The 21184-nt window shown below is 40.6% G+C and overlaps 3 protein-coding genes across 5 annotated transcripts in view; 2 read left to right on the top strand and 1 right to left on the bottom strand.

The window, feature by feature from the left end:
* The window catches only part of LOC145439206 (ran-binding protein 9-like), a 333125-nt gene that overhangs the window by 189879 nt on the left and 122062 nt on the right, over nt 1-21184 (bottom strand). The gene's annotated exons all lie outside the window — the stretch shown is intronic.
* LOC145439212 (uncharacterized) lies at nt 464-3122 on the top strand. The gene is made up of 6 exons (XM_080316709.1): nt 464-652; nt 741-871; nt 1053-1129; nt 1633-1698; nt 1761-1838; nt 2910-3122. Exons 1-6 carry the CDS (start codon nt 539-541, stop codon nt 3038-3040), a joined length of 597 nt encoding a protein of 198 aa, XP_080172835.1. The 5' UTR covers nt 464-538; the 3' UTR covers nt 3041-3122.
* LOC145439190 (uncharacterized) lies at nt 9226-13862 on the top strand. The gene is made up of 6 exons (XM_080316683.1): nt 9226-9416; nt 9509-9639; nt 9823-9899; nt 12303-12368; nt 12442-12519; nt 13651-13862. The coding sequence occupies exons 1-6, from the start codon at nt 9303-9305 to the stop codon at nt 13779-13781; spliced, it is 597 nt and encodes a 198-aa protein (XP_080172809.1). The 5' UTR covers nt 9226-9302; the 3' UTR covers nt 13782-13862.

Here is a 21184-nt window from a genome sequence, read left to right as displayed (position 1 = left end):
GGGATATCGTAGGGGCATAAAATCCAAATTCTCGATCGGCCGGTTCTTGGTGCAATCGTCGACCGGTGAGAAGATGGTGTCCAGGACTTCCCCGTTAAGTGATAAGCGGAGTGAAAACATGTTGCTGCTGAGTCGATTTTCTTTCGCTCCCTTCGCATTTCCATCGTCAAAGCTGTTCGATTGTGCCGATAAAATCTTACTCTGTTCCTTCCTTCACACTGTACTTCCTTTGAGTATGAGCGTTGGAAGTTCTCCCTAACCTGCTGGTCAGCCTAATAATAGAAGTATAAGTGATATGTATCTTTGGGTTTAAAGATCAGTATCATTACGTTTGAATGCTATGCCCAACTTATTCGTAAGTTCGTATAATCGGTAAATAGTTATTTCTTTTTAAAGCCCGAAGTCAATATTACCCGTTGACAGAATTAGCCAGAACGCCGTAATAGATATTTAATAATTTCAGAGATAATTAAAACGACAGGCTTCAGTCGTGCATTTCAGTTCCAAAATAGATCCAGATCCCATCAAAACGACCGCGATGATGCAATTTTTTGTCGTCAGTTTAACCATTGCGTTGGCGGTGTCCGCGTATCCCGAATGTGACCTTTCAGCTCCTTTGCCAAAAGAGGACGGTCCTATCGACTGGGAAAAGGTAAGAATGGATAGGATTTTTAACGTGAGGAAAAAGCTAATTTCTGAAATGAATTATTCGTTTGTCAACAAGTTACAATATTTGACAGTTGAACGGGACTTGGTACCAGACGGTGACAACCATGGATAGATTATCATTCGATAACCCATGCGTCACTGTTAAAGACATAACATTAAATTCCGCCGGAGTTATGCTTTCGTTTGAGATCCCCTTTGACGAGTGAGTCACCGTTGCGATGAAATTATCTGATTCTAAACTTATTTTTACGATAAACCATATCTATTTGAGTACCTACCAGCCTACCATACTTATATTAGACCTATTTCAATACTTTATCGATAACTAAAGCTTTCATATAAGATGTGCATAAGTAGTAATTCTAAACTACTGTCCTTTTTAGTGAACGAAACGTATATTCTCTACAACAAGTGTCGAAAACAGAAGATGGATATTTTCGAACGGCATCGGCATTGACAAGTATGGTTAAAACAATAACTTCAGGCTGGTTGTCCGGGTGTGGTCCAGACAACGCTGTAAATTGTTTATGTGCTGATATCTAAAAGAGAGAAAGAGAGAAAGGCCCACTTCCAATTTTGAGTAACAGATTTGGAGGAAATTTGAATAAATTGGAAGTACATCAGTGACACAGTTATTAAATTTACTCATTTTTAACTCTATGGTCACTCTGTTTCTCGACGTACTAAGCCTGTAGTAAAATTATGGATATCCGCGATTTACTCAGTTGGGCCTGCCAGTTGCGTTTGCGGGTCGTTTCATTCATCTGTGAATATAGCCTGGCCAAACATATGTTTTGTTAATACCTATACGTATTTTTGACCGGTACCAGGTCAATGAAATTCAATTCCCCTCAATCTCTGAGCTCTGCAGAGAAACGGAAGCTTTAGCCTGCGAGAATCTCAAATTGAGCCTTTCTTCCAATACAGTTTTTATTTCAAAACTTCACATTTTTTCATGAAAAGACGACGTATTGACTGCCATATGGGAAGATAAGTCGGGAAAGTTCGACCCAGAAGCAAAGGTTGAATGTAAGTTATGGTTATAGATCGACGCTGAGTACAAACCAGTTCAACACATATACATTTTACAGATGCAGAGGTAGAACAGTCAAAATACACAGTCCTGGGACAAGCAACATACTTCGCCTACGTTCGATGCAGATCTTCCGGTAAGCCCATTAATGGCGTTCATGTCTGTGTTTTCAAATGTCATATACAAGTAACATACGTTTATTTCGAAATTAGAAAACTTTCGGAAACCAAGTACTGCGTATAAATGGGGAGTGTGAGTAGACTAGTGCGGAGCGGATCGACGAATTCTCTGGTCTGGCTCCGATCCGGTTGTTCAATTCTCTGGTCCGGCTCCGATCCGGCTCCGGCCGTATCAGGAAAAGTAGGCTACTGATCCGGCTCCAATCCGGTCCGGCCAAAAATGAAAAAGTCCGGCCAGAAATCCGGCCCTACTCGGTACGGAGGTTCCGTGAATTGATAAATATGCCTCGTTTAAGTACACACTGGCTCGGAGGTTACTTACGTGTGGTTGGTTGGTAGTTATATAGTTATAAAAGTCATGCTTATCCATAAAGATTCTGGCCGGATCAAAAAAGTAGTGATCCGGCCCCGATCCGGCTCCGGCCGTAACAGCAAAAGTACTGATCCGGCTCCGATCCGGTCCGGCCAAAATTGTAAAAATCCGGCCGGATATCCAATCCGGCCCGGTCCATGCTCCGCACTAGAGTAGACCTAGGCCTGCTGCCTCGTATCATATGTATATACATCATATTATACGTCATAACAATATATTTTATTGGGTCATTGGGATATCAAATAGTGCAGTTCATATAGGATAGTGGCATATCATGAAAAGACATCACGTAGGATCGCGAAATAATCGTATATACTGTTAGCTGCCATAATGGTATGGAAGAAGCCAATACAGGAATGTTCGATAACTGTCTACACAAATTTAGAAAGGGAAAGAATAAATCAGCCCCAAAAATATTTCACTTTTTGGGGGTTTTACGAAATAATTTTGGGGCATAGATAGGATATAATTCCACAATGCATCTCGTACCCCCTGCTTTAGTGCTTCGTACCCCTAGGGGGCCCACTGACCCCTGGTTAAGAACTCACTGTTATACCATTCAGACCGATATACATATGTTTTCCATACATCAGCTATGGCCACGATTTTGGTATAATATCACGCCAATGCTTCCACATGTTCGCACTGATTTCAGACTGGGAGATTGACATATACACAAGAGAAAAGATAGTGTCTGCTGAGAATCTCGTATTCATCCACAACGATCTGCTGGAGCACGGCGTATCAGCACCTCTTCGACTTACTCGCTGTAAAGAAGTTTACTGAATATGATGTCGCAAAATTTATTTTACCTTGACTATATATGGAAGCATCAGATACCTTGTTAAATAAAGGACTATATACTCGCTATGCATGATTGGGGCGTGTTTACAGCGATATGCGGAAATACAAGACATAGCGTATTGGAGCATGATACGTATCAGTGCAGTTGAATGGAATACCGAGAGAGATAGCCGAAAGATCAAGATCGAATGCTGTTATATGTAGGCCGTAGGGCTTGATATGGAGAAGCCCGACACCAGTCGATCGATGGTCTGATATTGAATTTATTGTTCGCACTTTGTCGTAGAAACAGATATATGGAGCGCTGGTTATGACTACGCTATTGATTGCATCCTGTAGTAATATAGTCATTCGTTAATCGTGTTTTGCAATTAGGAAGCACTATCATTGTCAGTTACAAAGTTTCGACTATACGCGACTGGAGAGGCGGGCTTGATCATAGGAAATATTCTAGAGTAGATGTACAACTGCCTTTCGATCATACCTTTTCACCAAGGCGTCATCCATAATGAGGGGTATCCCAATACGCCCGTTCCATATTTTTGTGATGAGCTTAATGACTATTTGCACTATTCGCAAATTATAACTATCCCGCAAGCCTGCGTCATTCCGGACTCGCGGTATGAAATCATTTCTGATTCGCAGGCCAGTAGATTCCAAACACCCGGAATAACTTCCAGAAGAATCTACGATTAAATGGAAAGAGCTGTGGTTCAGGACCTATCAGAGTCCCCGAACTCCACAAGCTTAATATATAGGTGGCAATACTGCACAGTGCGCTCTTAATGAACTGAACATAAGAAAAAGTATATAACGGACAATCAACAAAAATGAAGGATGCAATCGATATGGTAAATCATGATCCGGTAATCTTAATCGCAGGCTTATATCCGGTCAGTAGAAATTGTCTTTATCTTTAAGGTGCTGGACAGGACATATATTATACCAGTTCGGGGATTCACTGGTGTTAGCTGATTGACTTGGCCACTTGCTTCTGATCACATTACCACTGTTCAGTGTTCACACTCACGCTACGTAAGAAGCTACTACATATCTACAATTGCATAGATGAAAAATACATAACAGCTAATTCAGTAGCGGAATGTATTTGCTGTGTAGTAACTGTTTTCCGTCGCAACCCCACGCCACGACACAGACATACTACAGTACACCATCGATTTGAGAAGTCGATAGCGCATTGTTTCACTGCACTGCAAGTGTCGGATTATTAGCCCACAATCCGTGAGGCAAATTCATCTGTGCCTCGCCCGGTTATTGTTTCTCTGCACCGTCATTGTACGCAGCAAAGCCTAATTTCATATTTCGTGGTCATTCTGAGGAGGTTCTGGTGCTCTGACATTACAGATATTGGAATTTGGAAATCAGTGCGACAATAGCATTCGATTAAAACCAGTAGTTATAAATTCTGAGGAGTGTATGTTCTATTAGGGCTATATTTTTAACAATATATATGCAAATTGCCTGATATTTTGTGTAAAAGTGTTCAAAATTAGTCATTGATGAGCATCGACAGAAAATACCAATAATGATTGAAGGTTTTCACAATTTTCTGGTACTTATCCTCACCACAGGTGCGGCACTACGTGCCTCGTTGCCTCCCCAGACTGCACGTCACGCGTAATAATATATTTTTCGCATTTCGCTTCACAATCAGTTGGTAGCATTTGGTCATCGCCGATCCCGCTGTCCAAACGGTGTATTCAAAAGCCCAGAAACAAAGTAAGTCACGCTTTCCAAAGTCAGCAGCCAAGGCCCGAAGACGGACGCATGGTGCAAGAGAAAATATCTGGAGAGTGAATGCGCGTGATTGAAAGTTGTCCAATGAACACGAATGCGAAAAACTCAAAGATACTGTTCTGTACAAAGTCAATGACAATGAACTGTATAAATAATGAATATCTATGTCGTGATGCACCAGGCCTAAAACGGCTATAAGCGTCACTCTATCACCTTGAATTATAATAAATTAATAATAATTTGGTTGGTATCATGTTCGATCTCAAAACAGGTCCGTAAATATCGCAACGCTCACCCAAGTCACTGAAAGTTAGGAGTAAAGCAGGGGCGGGCAACATACGGCCCCCGGGCCGGATCCGGGATTTTGAGCGTCTCGCAGATAGTTTCTATCCTGAATGTAAAATTCTAATCAGAAAGAATTGACAAATTTTATGCGTCACAGAATGAAACCAAATTTGCCAAACTGAAAAATATGGCCTTGAAACTTTCCTCTGTTCGGGTCTACATATACAGTTGCGAGCAAACACTTTCGACCATGAACATTAACAAGACAAGGCTGCGTTCCAATATAGCTGATTTTCACGTGCAGTCTTTACTAAAGGGTACATCCGACATGCAGCCAGCAGAGTTCAATAAACTTGTTGACAACTTTGAGCGACCACAGATGCCTGATAGACTTCAACAGCTATTGAAGTACATTAGGTTAATATATTCATTAACTACTGTTTTTGGTCTCTATGCTGTAAACTTGAAGTTTACATTAAATACGATTTATTCCTTGTATAGGTGGATAAATACGCGATTAATGTATCGATTATGTAATGCGGCGGGCCATGCATGCTACATCATTTTCCCATATCAGGCCCACCGACCGGAGAAGCTGTCCGCCCCTGGAGTAAAGAAATAAGGGGGTTGAACTAGAAGGAAGGATGATAATGTAGGCTAGGCTATATATTCGTCGGCATCATCGAGGTGCTTGGACGATGGAAATGCGAAGGAAGCGTAAGGCTATCGAATCTGCACCAAACTGCGATATCTCGATCGCGTTTCAACCATTGACATCTAGAAAGTTCTAGATATACCTGGTTTCAACAACGCACATACCATAGAGTGCGAGCGGGTTCGACACGATGTTTGTGTACACTGTACAAGTGTACATTTGCACTTGTATAGGTACACTTTAAATCGACTCAGTCTGTGTCTTATTGCGCAGACATCGATGGACGCACGACAACTCGCAGCATGTGCATGTACATTTGTGCATGTGCAAGGTGCAGTGTGCACCCAACGATCCTGGAGCGAAGAACATGCAGAGTTTTATTCAGCAAAAATGATATAATTTATGCTGAACTCCACGGAATGCAAATACCGATACTGAATGGGAAGTGTCTTTGTGATTCACATTTACAGCGGCAATCGGGATTATGGAAACGTCAGAGAAACATTGGAAAAAGACCCTTCAATTTATGAGTAGGCAGCAAATCATCGTCTTTCGTTGCGAAATGAAGGGGTGTTGTTGAATGTTGATTGTGGTATTCATGGTCTTTTTCGACAACAATGGCCATTTACACCACGCCGATATCAATCAATCAATCAATCATTTTTATTTGTCACACCAGCGAAAATCTGGTACGGATCAGGATGACGACGAGGGGCCGCAAGGCCTTAGTACACAGTCGCCACCTGTAGGAGCATACACTTTCCAATCAATGGCGCATAACAAATTAAAATAAATATACAAAACTACAGGAAATGCAGAGAAAAAAATTCAGCAAGGATACAACGAGCTATAAACATCACAGTTTGGAGACCGAAGTGCAGGATTGAGTGCAGATTTCACGGTACTTTACAACACAAGACAGTAATTGCAATATCGGCATTCAATCAGTATACTTTTCGAATATATATTCCAGATAACGTTTTTTAAATATATGATCGGGCAAATCTCTGGTAGAGCGTTCCAGGTAGCGGCAGCAATATAATAGAAATATGATATCTGCCAGATTCTGATTTGAGATACTGTTTAATCTAGCATATTGGTATATAATCCTAGAGATTGGAAATAACATTGTACATCAACAATGTTCTCTCCAATTATCTACTAGTTGCTGACGACTAGGCCCTGGCGTGGGTCAGCCGAAAATATTCGGATTTATTTCGATACGAATATACTATTCAATCGTATATTGAAGTTCTGTACCTCCAAGAAGCAATTCAAGGATATTTCTGCTGGTGATCCGTAGTGCAAATAATTTCGGTCATGTATCTTCTATTTCGAAAAGACTGAGTAGGCTTATTTTCTTCAAAATTAGAGACGTTAGTGAAATATGATACTGAGAAGAAAGGGGCTATATATATTTCAAGCTGCGCTATCGCACCGAGTAAAATTTTTATGGATATTTGTGGTTGTATCAAAAGTTTCAAGATTTTGGATGATCCTATTGGGCAGGGGTGTTAAACATACGGCCCGCGGCTCGCATCCGGCCTGCCAGACCATTTCATCCGGCCCGCGAGGTCGTTCTGAGTAAATTGAATAATTATTGTAATATACAGCACATTTCTAATGTCAGTAAATGTCGAACATGTTTATCATCCACATTATAACCATCTATGAACAGTGTTGAGTTCTCACTCAAGTAACATCAGGAAAACGGCGGTGACATTAACACTGCAGTATGAGGAGGTAAAAAGTACACACTCAGTTCCGAGTTTTCGGGGGAAATAGACGAAAACAGGTATTCATTCGACAATTCGAAACCGTTGCATATAGAATTGATGGAGAATATAATAGCTACACGATGAAGAGGATTCAAATATCTCCGGTCGCACTGCTGTTAATATTACCCTGACTTAAAAGGCCCCAGCCCCGGTCTCCAGAAATCAAATGGTGAATTGGTGATATAAAAATGATGAACAAAATTCCAGGGCCTTCGTTTACAATTTCATATTTTCCTCACCACGAATATGCAGGGCCAACCACGAATCACGATTGAAGCGAGGAGAACATTGAAATATTCCAACTTATATCGTCGTTGGGGGCTCTGTTTTGGTGGTTTATAACTGACTGTATTCCATTGACCAATCATCGCATTTTGTCAATTCGATTATTTGCGAATAACTGTGTTGCTACAACAGAGCCCATATGATCCGTGATAAAATATATAATACAATTTTGTATAGCAGTTGATAATGAAGCATTCCAGTGATTAACAAAGGTATGGATTTGGAGGTAACATTTTGGTTCATTTGACAGGTCCGGCCCGCGAGCGATCAAAACTTTTGAATCCGACCCGCGACCCGAGTTGTGTTTGACACCCTTGCTATAGGGAGACGTTGATAGTGCCGATGGCTTCGGAAATTCGTTGAATCACTTGGAGCATAACTCAAGTTTGTAGAGTCATTAACGTTACGTGTTTCTATTTTTCCGAATTTGTACTGGTGTTAAATGCATTACCGACTGGTTGTTGTCACGTATTGCTGGACATTTATCACCTCCTTGATTATACGGTCGTTAGTCGGTTAACAGATGGTGCATGAGTAATTTTGAGAGAACGCTTTTCTCGGGGCGCATGTATAGAGCGACAAATTGACAGATCGATTCGTGATCGTGAAAAACTTATTTCCTCACGAGGGACGATGATTTCCTTCCTGTGCGTCATAAATCTAATCATAAATTAATGGGACCTGTTTAAGTGTTTCTCAAACATTTCGATAATTCCGATCACCACTGTATACAGTGAATCAAAAACACACGTCCCATTATGTATTGGTATTTGAATACCGATGCCTCACATCGAGTTGAAACCAAATGACATCATTTTGTTGGATAAAAATCTGCATGTTCTTCACTCCGGTGTCATGGGGGTGTAGATTCTTCGACGTTTCGTGTGTCTACCGATGTATGCGCAATAAAACGCACAGTTAATCAATTTGATGTCTACACATATCGTGTAGCAAGTACACGCATTATAGTCTATATAAACCCATCGAGATATCGTAGTGGCAGTGAATCCAATTTCTCGATCGGCAGGTTGTTGGTGCAATCCCTGACCGGGGAGAAACTGGTACCCACGGCTTCACCACTAGTTGATCCGCACTCCGGCGAAGCGTGTGGAGAGGAAACATGACGGTACTGAGTTGATAGCCTTTCGTCGCTTCATTGTCCAAGAACCTGGATACCGACGAAAAGATTCTCTGTTCTTTCCCTCACACTGGCCAACCGATTAATGCAAGTGTTAAGTGTGTGTATCTGAAAGTATGAACATTAAACATCAGTGTCATTATGTCTGCGAACCAGTTTATACATGATATATTAGGAGAACGGGGATTTCTTGTTAAATCCTCATGGGGTCAATACTATACGTTGACTGAACTATAGCTATACCTAGACAACAGATATTTTATCATTCAGTGATAATTGAAACGACAGTCTTCATTCATAGATTTCAGTTCCTGCATAGATCTAGATTCCATCAAAACGATCGAGATGATATCATTTTCTGTCGTCAGTTTAACGGTTGCTTTGGCGGTATCCGCGTATCCGGAATGTGACGTTTCAGCTCCTTTGCCAAAAGAGGACAATCCTATCGATTGGAAAATGGTAAGAATGGATTGGTTTGTAAATGTTGGAGAATTATAATTAAATATCTGACTTGAATTATTGGCATGTTAACGGGTTACAATATTTGACAGTTCAACGGAACTTGGTACCAAACGGTGACAACCCTGGATACATTATCTTTGGATAATCCATGCGTAACTGTTAAAGACCTAGCGTCGAATTCCGATGGATTTCAAGCTTCGTTTGGGATCCCCGCTGATGAGTGAGAAATTATATGATTTTAAACTTATTTTGTGATAAAGCGTCTAAATTCCTAACTACTTTGATGTGGTTTCTCGATAAAACTGAAGCTTTCTTATGTGATGTGATAAAGTATAGAGAATTTTGTTTATTTGAATAATTTATAAATACCAGATCGACTTAATCGTATCCCTGTACCATTTAGTGGACGAGAGATATCTTCTCAAGGGCAAGCGTCGAAAACAGAAGATGGATATTTCCGAACGAAATCGACCTTGAAAAGTATGGTTGTTATTTGTTAAAATAACTCCAGGACGGTTATCCGGATGTGGTCGGGCTATAGCTCAAACAGACGAAATACGGGCAATTATCGTCTCACAACGATCCAAATAATTTATATAATATATGATATTTCAGAATTCGATGGTTAAAATTCACTTTGTCACTGTTGAACACGAATCTAATCCGATGTTGACCGTTTTCAGCAACAGATTATAGGAGTGTTGTTGTTATTGATTTGTGGTGTTTATGGTGTTTGCGGACTGAAACGGTCATTTACACCTGACCGATTTGCTTATTTCGATTCCGTATCTGCCGACTTGTACCACGGCCACTTCTATGCTTTTTAAAACACATCTTGCATGGATCAGATGGCCGTGGTGAGATATCGCAGTGATCCACAGCTACAGCACCAATGGGTTGTGGGTTTGAGTCCGACCAAGGCCGACTCCAGAATTCCTACCTAAATGTTGGAGGTTTATCTAGGCTCCTCGTCATCTCATCCGCGTAATCGGTGTCGTACAAAAAGCTTAGAAGTGGGCCGTGCTATAAGTCCGCAGATACGGAATCAAATATATGGAATCTCGGCCTGCTGCAAATGACCATAGTAGTCGACAAACACCATGAATACTAGGGATGGTGTGAACGCGAGGTTCACGTTCGCGTTCTGTGTGTGAACCTCGAGAATTTGGAGGTTCGCGTTCACAACAGAACCTTGGTAGGTTCTGCACTGTGAACCTTTTTCATATATAACAATTTTCACTTCATAATGACATCTTTGGTTCGGATTTATTGCATTTCAACTGCGGGCCACTCTATGAATGACGCCGGCAGCATAAAAAAACTAACTCAAAACGAGCATGCACTTTGACAAGCTCAAAGATTTTACTCGCTTTGTTACAAAAATTTTGCTCAAAATATCCAAGTTTCCGTTTGTGAATATTTAGTGACTCTCTGCTGTGAGCTGACCCGCAATCAATCACACAACATCACGAGCGACATACATAACATGTAGAGAGCGAATGATGCTTATTTAACCAATCAATGAGATTGATATCGTTTTTTGATGTAACAAATCTAGCTAGCGTACGGGGTCTATCTTCACTTTATATGTTTACTGTATCATTAAAACCAAATCCGTGCGATTGAGGTGTTGGCTACAGCTGTATAACTTTTCGGGTAGCCTAATATCGGTAGCAAGTATAAAAGCCCGTTTTACACTCTGCCCAATATCAATGAAGCAATACTGATACACCGAATACATTGCCTGGTCTGGTCAATTCCCTGGCAACTCCTCTTCGAAATTATTTGCAAGACGGCGGATGATATTGATTTTATGGGAGTATTATATCATTTGATTGCCTCAGTTGATACATTTAGCGACGTTTAAAACGCCAAAATGTACTTCAGCATTGTGGCATTACGTGGCCGAGTCGTCGCTAGGTATCGTGTACATTAATATAGGCTATCACTTCATTGAAAGATAGGGTTGCAATTAGCAATATGACGTCACGAGGTTCACGTTCGCGTTCACACAGAACCTTTCAAAAAGGTTCGCGTTCACACGAACCTGAACCTTTCAGAGGTTCACACCATCCCTAATGAATACCACAAACAACAACAACGGATCAGAGGGCGAGGCGAAGCGTCGATAAACCTCTAACACTTTTACGTAGGAATGTTGGAGTCGACCTCGGTCGGACTCGCACCGGCAAGCTGCAACCCATTGGTGTTGCAGCTATCGAGCGGTGGAGTGTGCTGCACCAAATAAATTAGAAAGACATCACTGACACAGTCAATAATTCTATTCATTACTAACTCCATAGTCACTCTGCTTTTCTTCCTACGAAACCGGAATGAGAATGTTAGATATCCCTACCTTCTGCTTCAGCTAGGCCTGACATGTTTTATTGCCGACCGATTCATCGATTATTGCATATAGCCTAGGGTTACCATACGTCCTCTTTTAAGAGGATTTGTCCTCTTTTTTTGACTTTTTTGAAAGTGTCCTCGGAGGACGCCCAAATGTCCTCTTTTTTGAGATATTGTCCTCTTGTTTGAGAATTTTGGTTAAATATAGGGCAAAATTCGACTGAGCTACAGTAAATCAGCATTGAAGTAACGCTCTGGCGGCTATTTCAGCAGCTGAGCTGGAAAGTTGACCTTTTTTTTAGTCAATCGATCACGAAGTGGGAAAAATTTCCCAATTTTTCAGGAATGTCCTCCGGTATTGCAAGTCTGAAAAAGTGTCCTCTTTTCAAATTTCCAAAATATGGTAACCCTGATATAGCCAGCTGTACGCCCAAAAACACTGTTTCATGATAACTTAGTAGTTGTGACCGGTACCCTGTCAATGTAAATCAATTTCATCCAGTCATAATTTGTTTTCCATTCTGTCATAATTAGAGGATGCATTGATTGCCGTATGGGAAGACCAATCGGGGAAGATCGATCCTGAAGCAAAAGCGGAGTGTAAGTCGAAGTTATGGTTATGGAGTGGAAAGCAGACTATAATCCATTACAATGCTAAATATACATTTGACAGATGCAGAAGCGGTACGGGCAAAATACACCGTACTAGGAGATTCAACATACTTTGCTTATGTCCGATGCGGATCGGCCGGTAAGCTCGATTATGGCGTGACGCTATCGGTGTTTTGATCAATCGTATGCAAGTACACTAAATTTCGGAATTTCAAACGTTCGAAAATGCTGTATAGTTTGGAAAAATGAGTAATGTCTTACGACATGGTAAATTTATCACAGGACTACAGTTTATTGGGATATGAAATAGTGCAGTAAATAGGGTAGTGGCATGTCATGTAACGGTACCACGTATATATGTATGACAAATATAGTGTTAGCTGTCCGTCGCAAGAAACCCTTAGGGCGGAGATAATAAAGTATGTTAGCTGATCCGGGAGAATGCTAATCATATGATTAAAAACTGACATTCGGGACGCATTTTAAGTGGAGATCATAAAGTCAGCTGATCCGGAAGAATGCTAATCGTGTGATTAAATACTGCTAATCGCGACGCATAAAGTTGGAAAAGGTTACGCGCGATGGTTCTAGTCGAGGTGTCCTGAGTTTTCAATCAAGTGGCGTTATCTGTTGCGTTCTAATGCGAAAACGCGTCATTGGCTGGCACTTGTCAATTTGTTGAATGAAACAGCAGCCTGCTGATAACGATACTGCCACTGTAATAGGTAGAATTATCATCACAGCGAAATGAAAGTCGTGTCCAACTAGTACGATACAGCTAAGAAACGGATTATAGAATATTGATATCGCTCTGCAATGGTGGGTACCTAACTCGTTGATTGTTTAGTGAAGCCATTACCTAGGAGGCAATCGGCACGGTCATTATCGGAAATATTTGCGCCTAGGAATGGTACGCAGTGCACGCAGTTTTTATAGCTAACTGGTTATCTATAGTTTGTTCCGGATTGGTAAATCATGAGATTAAAACTAACTTTATGCGCTGAGATCAACCGGTTTCCTTAATCCTGAGTTGATAAATCGTGACGAACACGATAATCTACCTTATTGCAAATCCAGCTTTATTATCTCCGCCCTTAGACCTCCATATTAACGCTCCATACAATTCCAATTTCCAGTTCATATAAACAAGGAATTCACAAGCTGTGAATGAGAGTCTTTCGTACCATTCAGTACGTCATACATCAGCGATATTGCCACGATTTTCGTATCTTGTCCTAGTAATGCTTTCACGTGCTCGCACTCCTTTCAGGTTGGGAGGTTGACATATACACAAGAAAAAAGGTGGTATCCGTTGAGCATCTCACATTCATTCTCAACGATCTCTTAGAGCACGGCGTATCAGCACCTCTCCGACTTAGTCGCTGTAAAGATGTGTACTGAATATGATGACGCAAATATGTATTTTAACTTGAGTATATGGAAGAATCGTGTTAAATAAATGACTATACTCGTGTGAGATGATTAGTTGTGTCGAATTCTAGATATGGCTGGCGTAATGGAGCACTACGCATATTAGTCCGCATTCATCGAATACCGAGCGAGACAGACGAAAGGGCAAGTTCGAACCCTGTAGCGACCTACTTATATGGGGCATTACTAGAGTTGCGAGATACCAGTGTATCCTTGATGAGGTGGGCGTGGAAACGGTTACCCGTACGTGGTCGTTTCGACATCCGCCTGTCTGTTCATTACATCGCATTGTTACCCTTAAACGTGTTGATCGTAATTAAGGAAGCAACATCATTGTCACGCACAAAATTCCGACTTCAGATTAGTGTTTTTCAACCTTTTAGCGCTCGTAAGCCCTGTCCATTGTAAGGCCGCCACCAAACCCTAATTTTGGGTGCAGTATGGGTTTCAACATAACTTGTGATACTGGCCATTTATTCACTAAGACAGTAGTTCTTAGCCCTGGCTCCAGCACCTCCCATAGGGGGCGATTTGGATTTGGAAGGGGGTGGAAACGCACAGGGGACGATATGGGGGCGCTGGGCTCATGGGGGCGGTATTGGAGGCGCTGAAGAAAAATAACGCCGCAGTAGATGTGTAGTAGGGACATACTAAAACAATAGTTCTATATATATCCCTGAGTTATTACTAGGGCAAGTTTTTGCAACTTTTGCAACTTTTTTTATAGCTTCCGGAAGCTTTCTAAATACTTAGAGGTTAATTAGTATGGTGTTTTAATCTGTTTGGAGGAATCCTATATTGCAACATTTTGCAACTTTTATCGATTTTTTTCAAGCAACTTTTTGCAGCTTTATTGATATTTCAAGTAACTTTTTGCAAGCTTTTTTCTATTTTCTATGCAACTTTTTGCTAGTTTTTTCGATTTTTTATGCAACTTTTTGCAAGTTTTTTCGATCTTTTATACAACTTTTTGCAAGATTTTTCGATTTTTCATGCAACTACCTTTTTACAGGAAATATTTGGTACTATATATAGATTGCTTGATAATTTCACTATCGTTTAAATTTGAGGTCCTTTCTGATTTGACGTACATTTAGGCTAGACCGCCGAAAATTATATTTCCACTTGGTAAATTTTTTCAGGATATTGATTTTGTTGAAGTCGCCAACACTGAGTTTTGCAACAGCGCCTTGGATACGGATTGATTCTAATATCTCATACCTTAATAATTTCAAGGAACTTGTCCAGAAATATATCCCTTTTAGTGTAACTTTTGTGAAAAATAAATGCAACTTTTTACTGCAACTTTTATGAAAAATAAATGCAATTATCCACGGATTTGACTGCAACAAAAACTTGCCCATTCGACAAACTCTGTCATATCTAGAAAATTTGCGTCGCGCTCGGAGCGAAATATATATCGACGATGTTCGCAACATGTTGCCATGGATGCAGACGTTTGTTTAAATTCATATAAAATGAATTGCGCATACTTTTAGATCGCTAATTCTCCGTTGAAACACTCCCGTCACGATTGCCCAGGCTATTTTTCACAAATTGTTCGAAATAGGTATTGTACCCTGCAGCGCACAGCGTGTCGAAATCGAAAGAGAGGCACTGTACCACTTTTGAGTGTGAGAGCCCAGTGTACATTACAGATGCGTTGGAGCTTTTTGGCCAAAATTATTAACTAAATATACTTATATTTGAGAGCTACAAAATTAAATCGTCAAAATATCTCTTCATCGTATCATAAAGGATAATACTGTTTAGTGTTGTAAGTGCGACCCACAACCTCTCATGAACGTTATTTAATATGGGTTGCGTTGTTTGGAATACATTCACGTTGAAGTTAATAACTGGTGCAGTATATATTCAATACGTGCAAAGATCTCTACCACATTCTCAGTTGATTTACTATAGTAAGACAAAGCAATAAAACAAAACCCAATACAATTAACTTTGCCGTATTGCCAATCGTAGAGGTGCATTCGGGATGTGTACATCGGGCTCGGACCAAATGGTACGAGCCCGTACCCGATGGTTGTCATAACAACCTTGATTTAATCCCAAATATAGTACATACAATTTTTATATCGGAGTGGTCCTTGGAGGCGATTACAGCGAGAAATATTTCCAATAATGTAGCGTAGTCCCAACCCGAAAAGACCGACCAGACTTCGACCTCTTACTATTGCTTTACTACAGTCCTTAAAATATGGGATGTGAGGGGCGCTAGACATGAACTGTTTTCAAAAGGGGGTGTCGAAGGCAAATAGGCTTAAAAACACTGAGATAAGGGCTCGCAAAGTATTCATGGGCTGAATCTGAAGAATAGATTATGTCTGTCGTCAAACACAAACGTAACAATTTCGCTCTCGTTTTACTTGCCCGCAATAAAAATATCCTCTATTCGGGTGCTGAAAATATAGTAAGCCTATATTAGCCTGCATGCTTGAACTCGCTCGTTGAAGTTAGCATCAATCCGAATTGATTCTTTCTAATTTCTGTTATTTTAATTGTCATTTTCGAAGGGAGAAGCATTGTAAATGGCGTTTTGCCTCAGTCCGAAGGATATTGAAGTCCTCACATATCTGCATATGTACGTGCATGAGCACAACTTTAGACCTTAGACAACGATCCATTCTCTTCATCAATTTCGTTGAATTGCCAATTGACATGGTTGATCCAGCACAGTTCGCTGACTAAAAGCTGAATATTTCAATCAAACTTTTTTAACGCGGCATATATGATTTTGGAAACTTGCAAAATGCATTTTATTTCAGTGGGGAATTCCATTCCATGATGCCATGCACAATACCGAGACTCCGAGAGTGATCCGAAATTAAAATTGAAATAATTTAAACCAAAGATGTTGAAATAACTTGAAAAATTGTAATCTCTATAAATGATTCACCATATAGAACAGGGGTCGGGAACCTTTTTCGTCCGAAGAGCCATACTGACCCTATATTTTCCATTTTAACTCCCAATGAGCCATATATATATATCAACTACTACGTCACCATTGGAAAATCGTGACGTCATGGTAGCGCCAATTCGAAATCACTACACGGGACTCGTCGTTTGCACCGTATTTTCTCTGTAAGAACTCGTACTTATAATGCTGGTCGACTTATCTGAGTATTGACTATGTGAAACTTGAGTTACAGAGATCTTTTGCAAGTTATATATTTTTAATTGTATTGCACTGAGAGGCATATGATATTTTTCGAAGCTTACGACAATAAACATTTAAATTTCAAACGGACGACAGCAAAAGTATGAATCTACTTCTTACACGCTTTTTACAGTTAATAGTCTTGTGGTGTTGCATGGTATTCCTGATGGCGCTGTTGTCTGGTTGATTATTGTTGAGGTTAAGCTTCATACAAAATTTGAGAGTTTCGTCAGTTATACGAGATCGTGGGTTCGTCTTGATGCTATTCTTAAATGCGAGGACCCATGATGACATACGTAGGTGGAGCCAAATATGGTCACTATACAGCAGTAAGTGGCAAGTGAGGCAGTGTCTCACCTGTCGACTAGATTTTGAACATTTTTACTACCTAAATCACCCAACGTGACTATGCCTATTTATTGTTCAAAATTAAGCGTGAAAGGAGAGGCAAGGCATAGGTAAGGCACAGCCTGACCATGCCTTACCTGTGATAGCTCAATTCATCGTAAATATCATAGAATTTACAATAACTGATCGGGTAGGCCCCGAACTGATATTGGTTGAATGTAATTGCCGCACTGATTCCGATTCGACTTCTCAATTTTCCAATTCGGCGGTAATATAAAGTTGCGCCGCACGTCTACATTTTAACAGCGACTACAAAGCTACGTTATCAATCAAGAACGTGGATAGCTATATCGTTGTTTCTAATTTGAATTTGTAATTGTGAATGTCACTTCCACGGTAGTTCATTTCTCGCCGTTGATCAGGAATACAAGGTGTTATTTGTAAATGCATCGTGATACAGGCGTCGTCATGTCTCCTGATCTCTTTGATCAATCAACCAACCTATCGTGCAATCCAAGATTTTGGGACGGGTACATGGAACTCGGGAGAGATGTTGGTCGCCAGCACGACAGCAACTTAAAATTGAGGATTTTGTAAAGGTGGTCCGAGCCCTTAACCTATAGAATACGCCACTGTATTAACCTCTCAAAGACACGCTTATACTGTCACAAGAAAAATTATACTTGTCGTATTGAAGATTTAATAACAAGTTGCTGCAATGTTGATAAATTGGGCACGGAAATAAAAAATTCGCAAAGAGCCATGTCTCATGCCCAAATGAGCCATACATGGCTCGTGTATATATAGCTCAATGCTCGCGAGCCATAGGTCGAGCCATAGCCCGACCATTGATGTAGAACCTGAGTTCGTTTGCGAACGTGAACCTCCAAATTTCAGAGGATCGTAAACAGAGCGCGAACGTGAACCTCACGTTGGCACAATCCGCACTTACTAACTCGTCCAGACGTGGAAAGTTAGTGACGTGGTTTTTATTCAATCGCTGCTACTACGTGGCACATGATACCACAGAAGGCATGTTAGGCGAAGATAACCCTTGCCACTCCGCAATTTCTTAGACCTAATAATACTAATTAAATGATAAGAATTAAGGGATACGGTTTTCTCGTTTTCAGTGATGATGATAACTTAAAACTTACTGCGTCAGTAGCCTATGTCAAGATGAACCTATGAGCTTACAAGCAAATAGTGTATTAGGCGGTATCAAATACACCACGGCCGTTCAATGCAAGAAACAAACGTGGGGAAACTCAAGCTTCGAGGAAATCAAAACAATGGTACAACGTTGACAGTGCTACCTAATGTTTTTCTTTCTTTCCGTATCACATGCAGTTGGCACGCAGTTGGCACGCCTCAAACACACAGATCTATATTTTAATTAACTTTAGCTTCAACATTACTTAACAAAAAAAGGGAAGCGTTTCATTTTTTCTCAAACATTTCTGTATTTATATTCGCAGCCCGATGCAACGTGTGGAGTTAAGTTCAATCTTGCTGCATATTTTCCGTTCTGGTGACGCGACAGTACAGTGACGTGCGGTCAGGGAGGCAAGTGAGGCAATGCCTCGCCGTCAGGAGGAGTAAGCTAAAATTGTCAAAACCTTCAATAATCATAATTGATATTTTCCGTCGCTGTTCCTGAATAACTAAATTTGAACAATTTTTCACCCAATATCACCAATTTACATATTTAGTGTTCAAAAATACAGTACGAAAGCAGAGGTGAGGCACGGGCGAGTCGCGCCTCACCTGTGATAACGCAATTCATCATAAACAGCTCAGAACTTATAATATCTGGTATCAATCAAATGCTGTTGCTTCACTGATTCCGATAATCCGAATATTAACAATTTCAGAGCACCAGGACACCTCAAATTCACCAAGGAATGTGAAATTCGACTTTATTACATACAATGACAGTGCAGAGAAACTATAGCCAAGTGAGGCGCTGACGAATCTGCCTCACTCGCTATTCGCTAACAATGAGATAATCGCAGCACAGTGAAACGCACTATCGATATCGAACACCGACAGTGTACGATTAGTACGAATCGTCGAGTTGCGACGGCCAATTCGTAATGCGGAGCAACAACACTCCCTTAGTGATATGGCTGTAATGTGTTTTCCCTCCATACCTACCTACCTTAAATTGTGGTATGTAATAGCTACTTACATACCCTGCGTTGTTGTTGTTGTTGTTGTTGTTGTTGTTGTTGTTGTTTGTAGCATTTATGATATTTTTCGACTGCAATGGTCATTTACACCTGGCCGACATCCTACAAACTACAATAGGATTCATATCTGCCGACTTATGGCACGGCCCATTTCTAGGCATTTGTAAGGCACCGCTTACGCGGATCAGATGGCGAGGAGCAGCCTAGATAGCCTGCGTGTGAAGACGGCTAATGTGAGAAGAAATTGGTCGCCAACTCAATCAGTGCCTCACCAGCCATGAACCTCACCGTGCGTCACTGTGACAGTATGTAGATGTAGGTAGATGCTTTCGACTTGTCGTGTGTTCATCGATGTCTCCGCAATAAAACGCACACTGAGTTTGTGCATTTCGTAGATTCCAAAGTGCTATCCAAATAACGTAGCGGGAATCACGGTAACTTATCCGCCTTTTATCGTAGGCCCCGCTTGGAGTCAATACTATTCCAGCCAACAGGGCTGTACTCATAACGCCGTAACAGATATTTTATAAATCCAGGGATATCTTAAACGGCAGGCTTCAGACATTGATTCCAGTACCAACATAGATCCAGATCCACCAAAGCGATCGCGATGATACCATTTTCTGTCATCAGTTTAACCATTGCGTTAGCGGTGTCCGCGTACCCCGAATGTGACGTTTCAAAACCACTGCCTAAAGAAGATGCTCCTATTGATTGGAAAAAGGTAGGAATGGATTGAATTTTTAATATGGAACAAGTTAACCTCTGCAGTGTGGCGCGTTAACGAGTTGCAATATTCGACAGTTCAATGGCACTTGGTACGAAACGGCGGAAACAATGGATAAGTTAACTTCGCATAACCCATGCGTAACAGTTGAAGATATAGCGCCAACTCACGACGGACTTCAACTTACGTTTGTGTTCCCATATCACGAGTGAGTCACTGTTGTGATAAAATTTTCTGATTCTAAACTTATTTTCCTATAAAACGTCTCTATTGATTACTTTGCAAATTGACTCCTATACCTGCCACTTAGTGGACGAAAGGTATCTTCTCAACAACAAGTGTTGGTAACAGAAGATGGATACTATCGAACGGCATCGGCCTTAAAAAGTATGGTGATAAAATTATTATTATCTTGGAGTAACAAATTATTGGAGTGCGATGCCCCGAATAAATTAGAAATACATCAGTTGCACGGTTATTAACTTTACATTATTTTATAACTCTATATTCACTCTGTCTTTGTTTGTACGAAACCTCAACGAGAATTGTCGATCTCCCTGCTTTCTGCTTCAGTCGAGCCGGAGGATTGTAGGCTATTGCAGATGTGTCGTTGGTCGATACATATAGCGTCGTGTACGGCTTGCCCGAATATACTGTTTATATAACTGCGCAGTAGGGCTCTTCAAAAATGACTTTTTTTTTTCAAATCGTACTGGCTACTTGATAAAATTGTTAGGTTACCTAATTTAAGCCTACACACAAAATTTGGTTCAATTCCAGCCAGTAACCGCTTTGCTACAGGAGAAGAAAGCCTTTATTTATTACAGAAAAATAAATAATGAAAAATTTGAAAATTTTCTGTTCACCCCATGAAAGGGTTAGGCTGTCTATAGAAACGATCCTCACCAAATTTGGTTCAATTCCA

Source organism: Botryllus schlosseri, chromosome 5 (assembly GCF_051294905.1).
Source record: "Botryllus schlosseri isolate E-star chromosome 5, Bs_hap1, whole genome shotgun sequence".
Lineage (NCBI taxonomy): Eukaryota > Metazoa > Chordata > Ascidiacea > Stolidobranchia > Styelidae > Botryllus > Botryllus schlosseri.
This window is presented reverse-complemented; position numbering and strand designations above follow the sequence as displayed.

Excerpts from the sequence above, each read along its gene's own strand:
- LOC145439190 (XM_080316683.1), top strand. The coding sequence starts at position 9,303 with ATGATATCATTTTCTGTCGTCAGTTTAACGGTTGCTTTGGCGGTATCC. Across the intron at positions 9,417-9,508 it reads ATCCTATCGATTGGAAAATG|TTCAACGGAACTTGGTACCA; the intron begins GTAAGAATGGAT and ends AATATTTGACAG. Across the intron at positions 9,900-12,302 it reads AACGAAATCGACCTTGAAAA|AGGATGCATTGATTGCCGTA; the intron begins GTATGGTTGTTA and ends TGTCATAATTAG.
- LOC145439212 (XM_080316709.1), top strand. The coding sequence starts at position 539 with ATGATGCAATTTTTTGTCGTCAGTTTAACCATTGCGTTGGCGGTGTCC. Across the intron at positions 1,699-1,760 it reads CCCAGAAGCAAAGGTTGAAT|ATGCAGAGGTAGAACAGTCA; the intron begins GTAAGTTATGGT and ends TACATTTTACAG. Across the intron at positions 1,839-2,909 it reads CGTTCGATGCAGATCTTCCG|ACTGGGAGATTGACATATAC; the intron begins GTAAGCCCATTA and ends CACTGATTTCAG.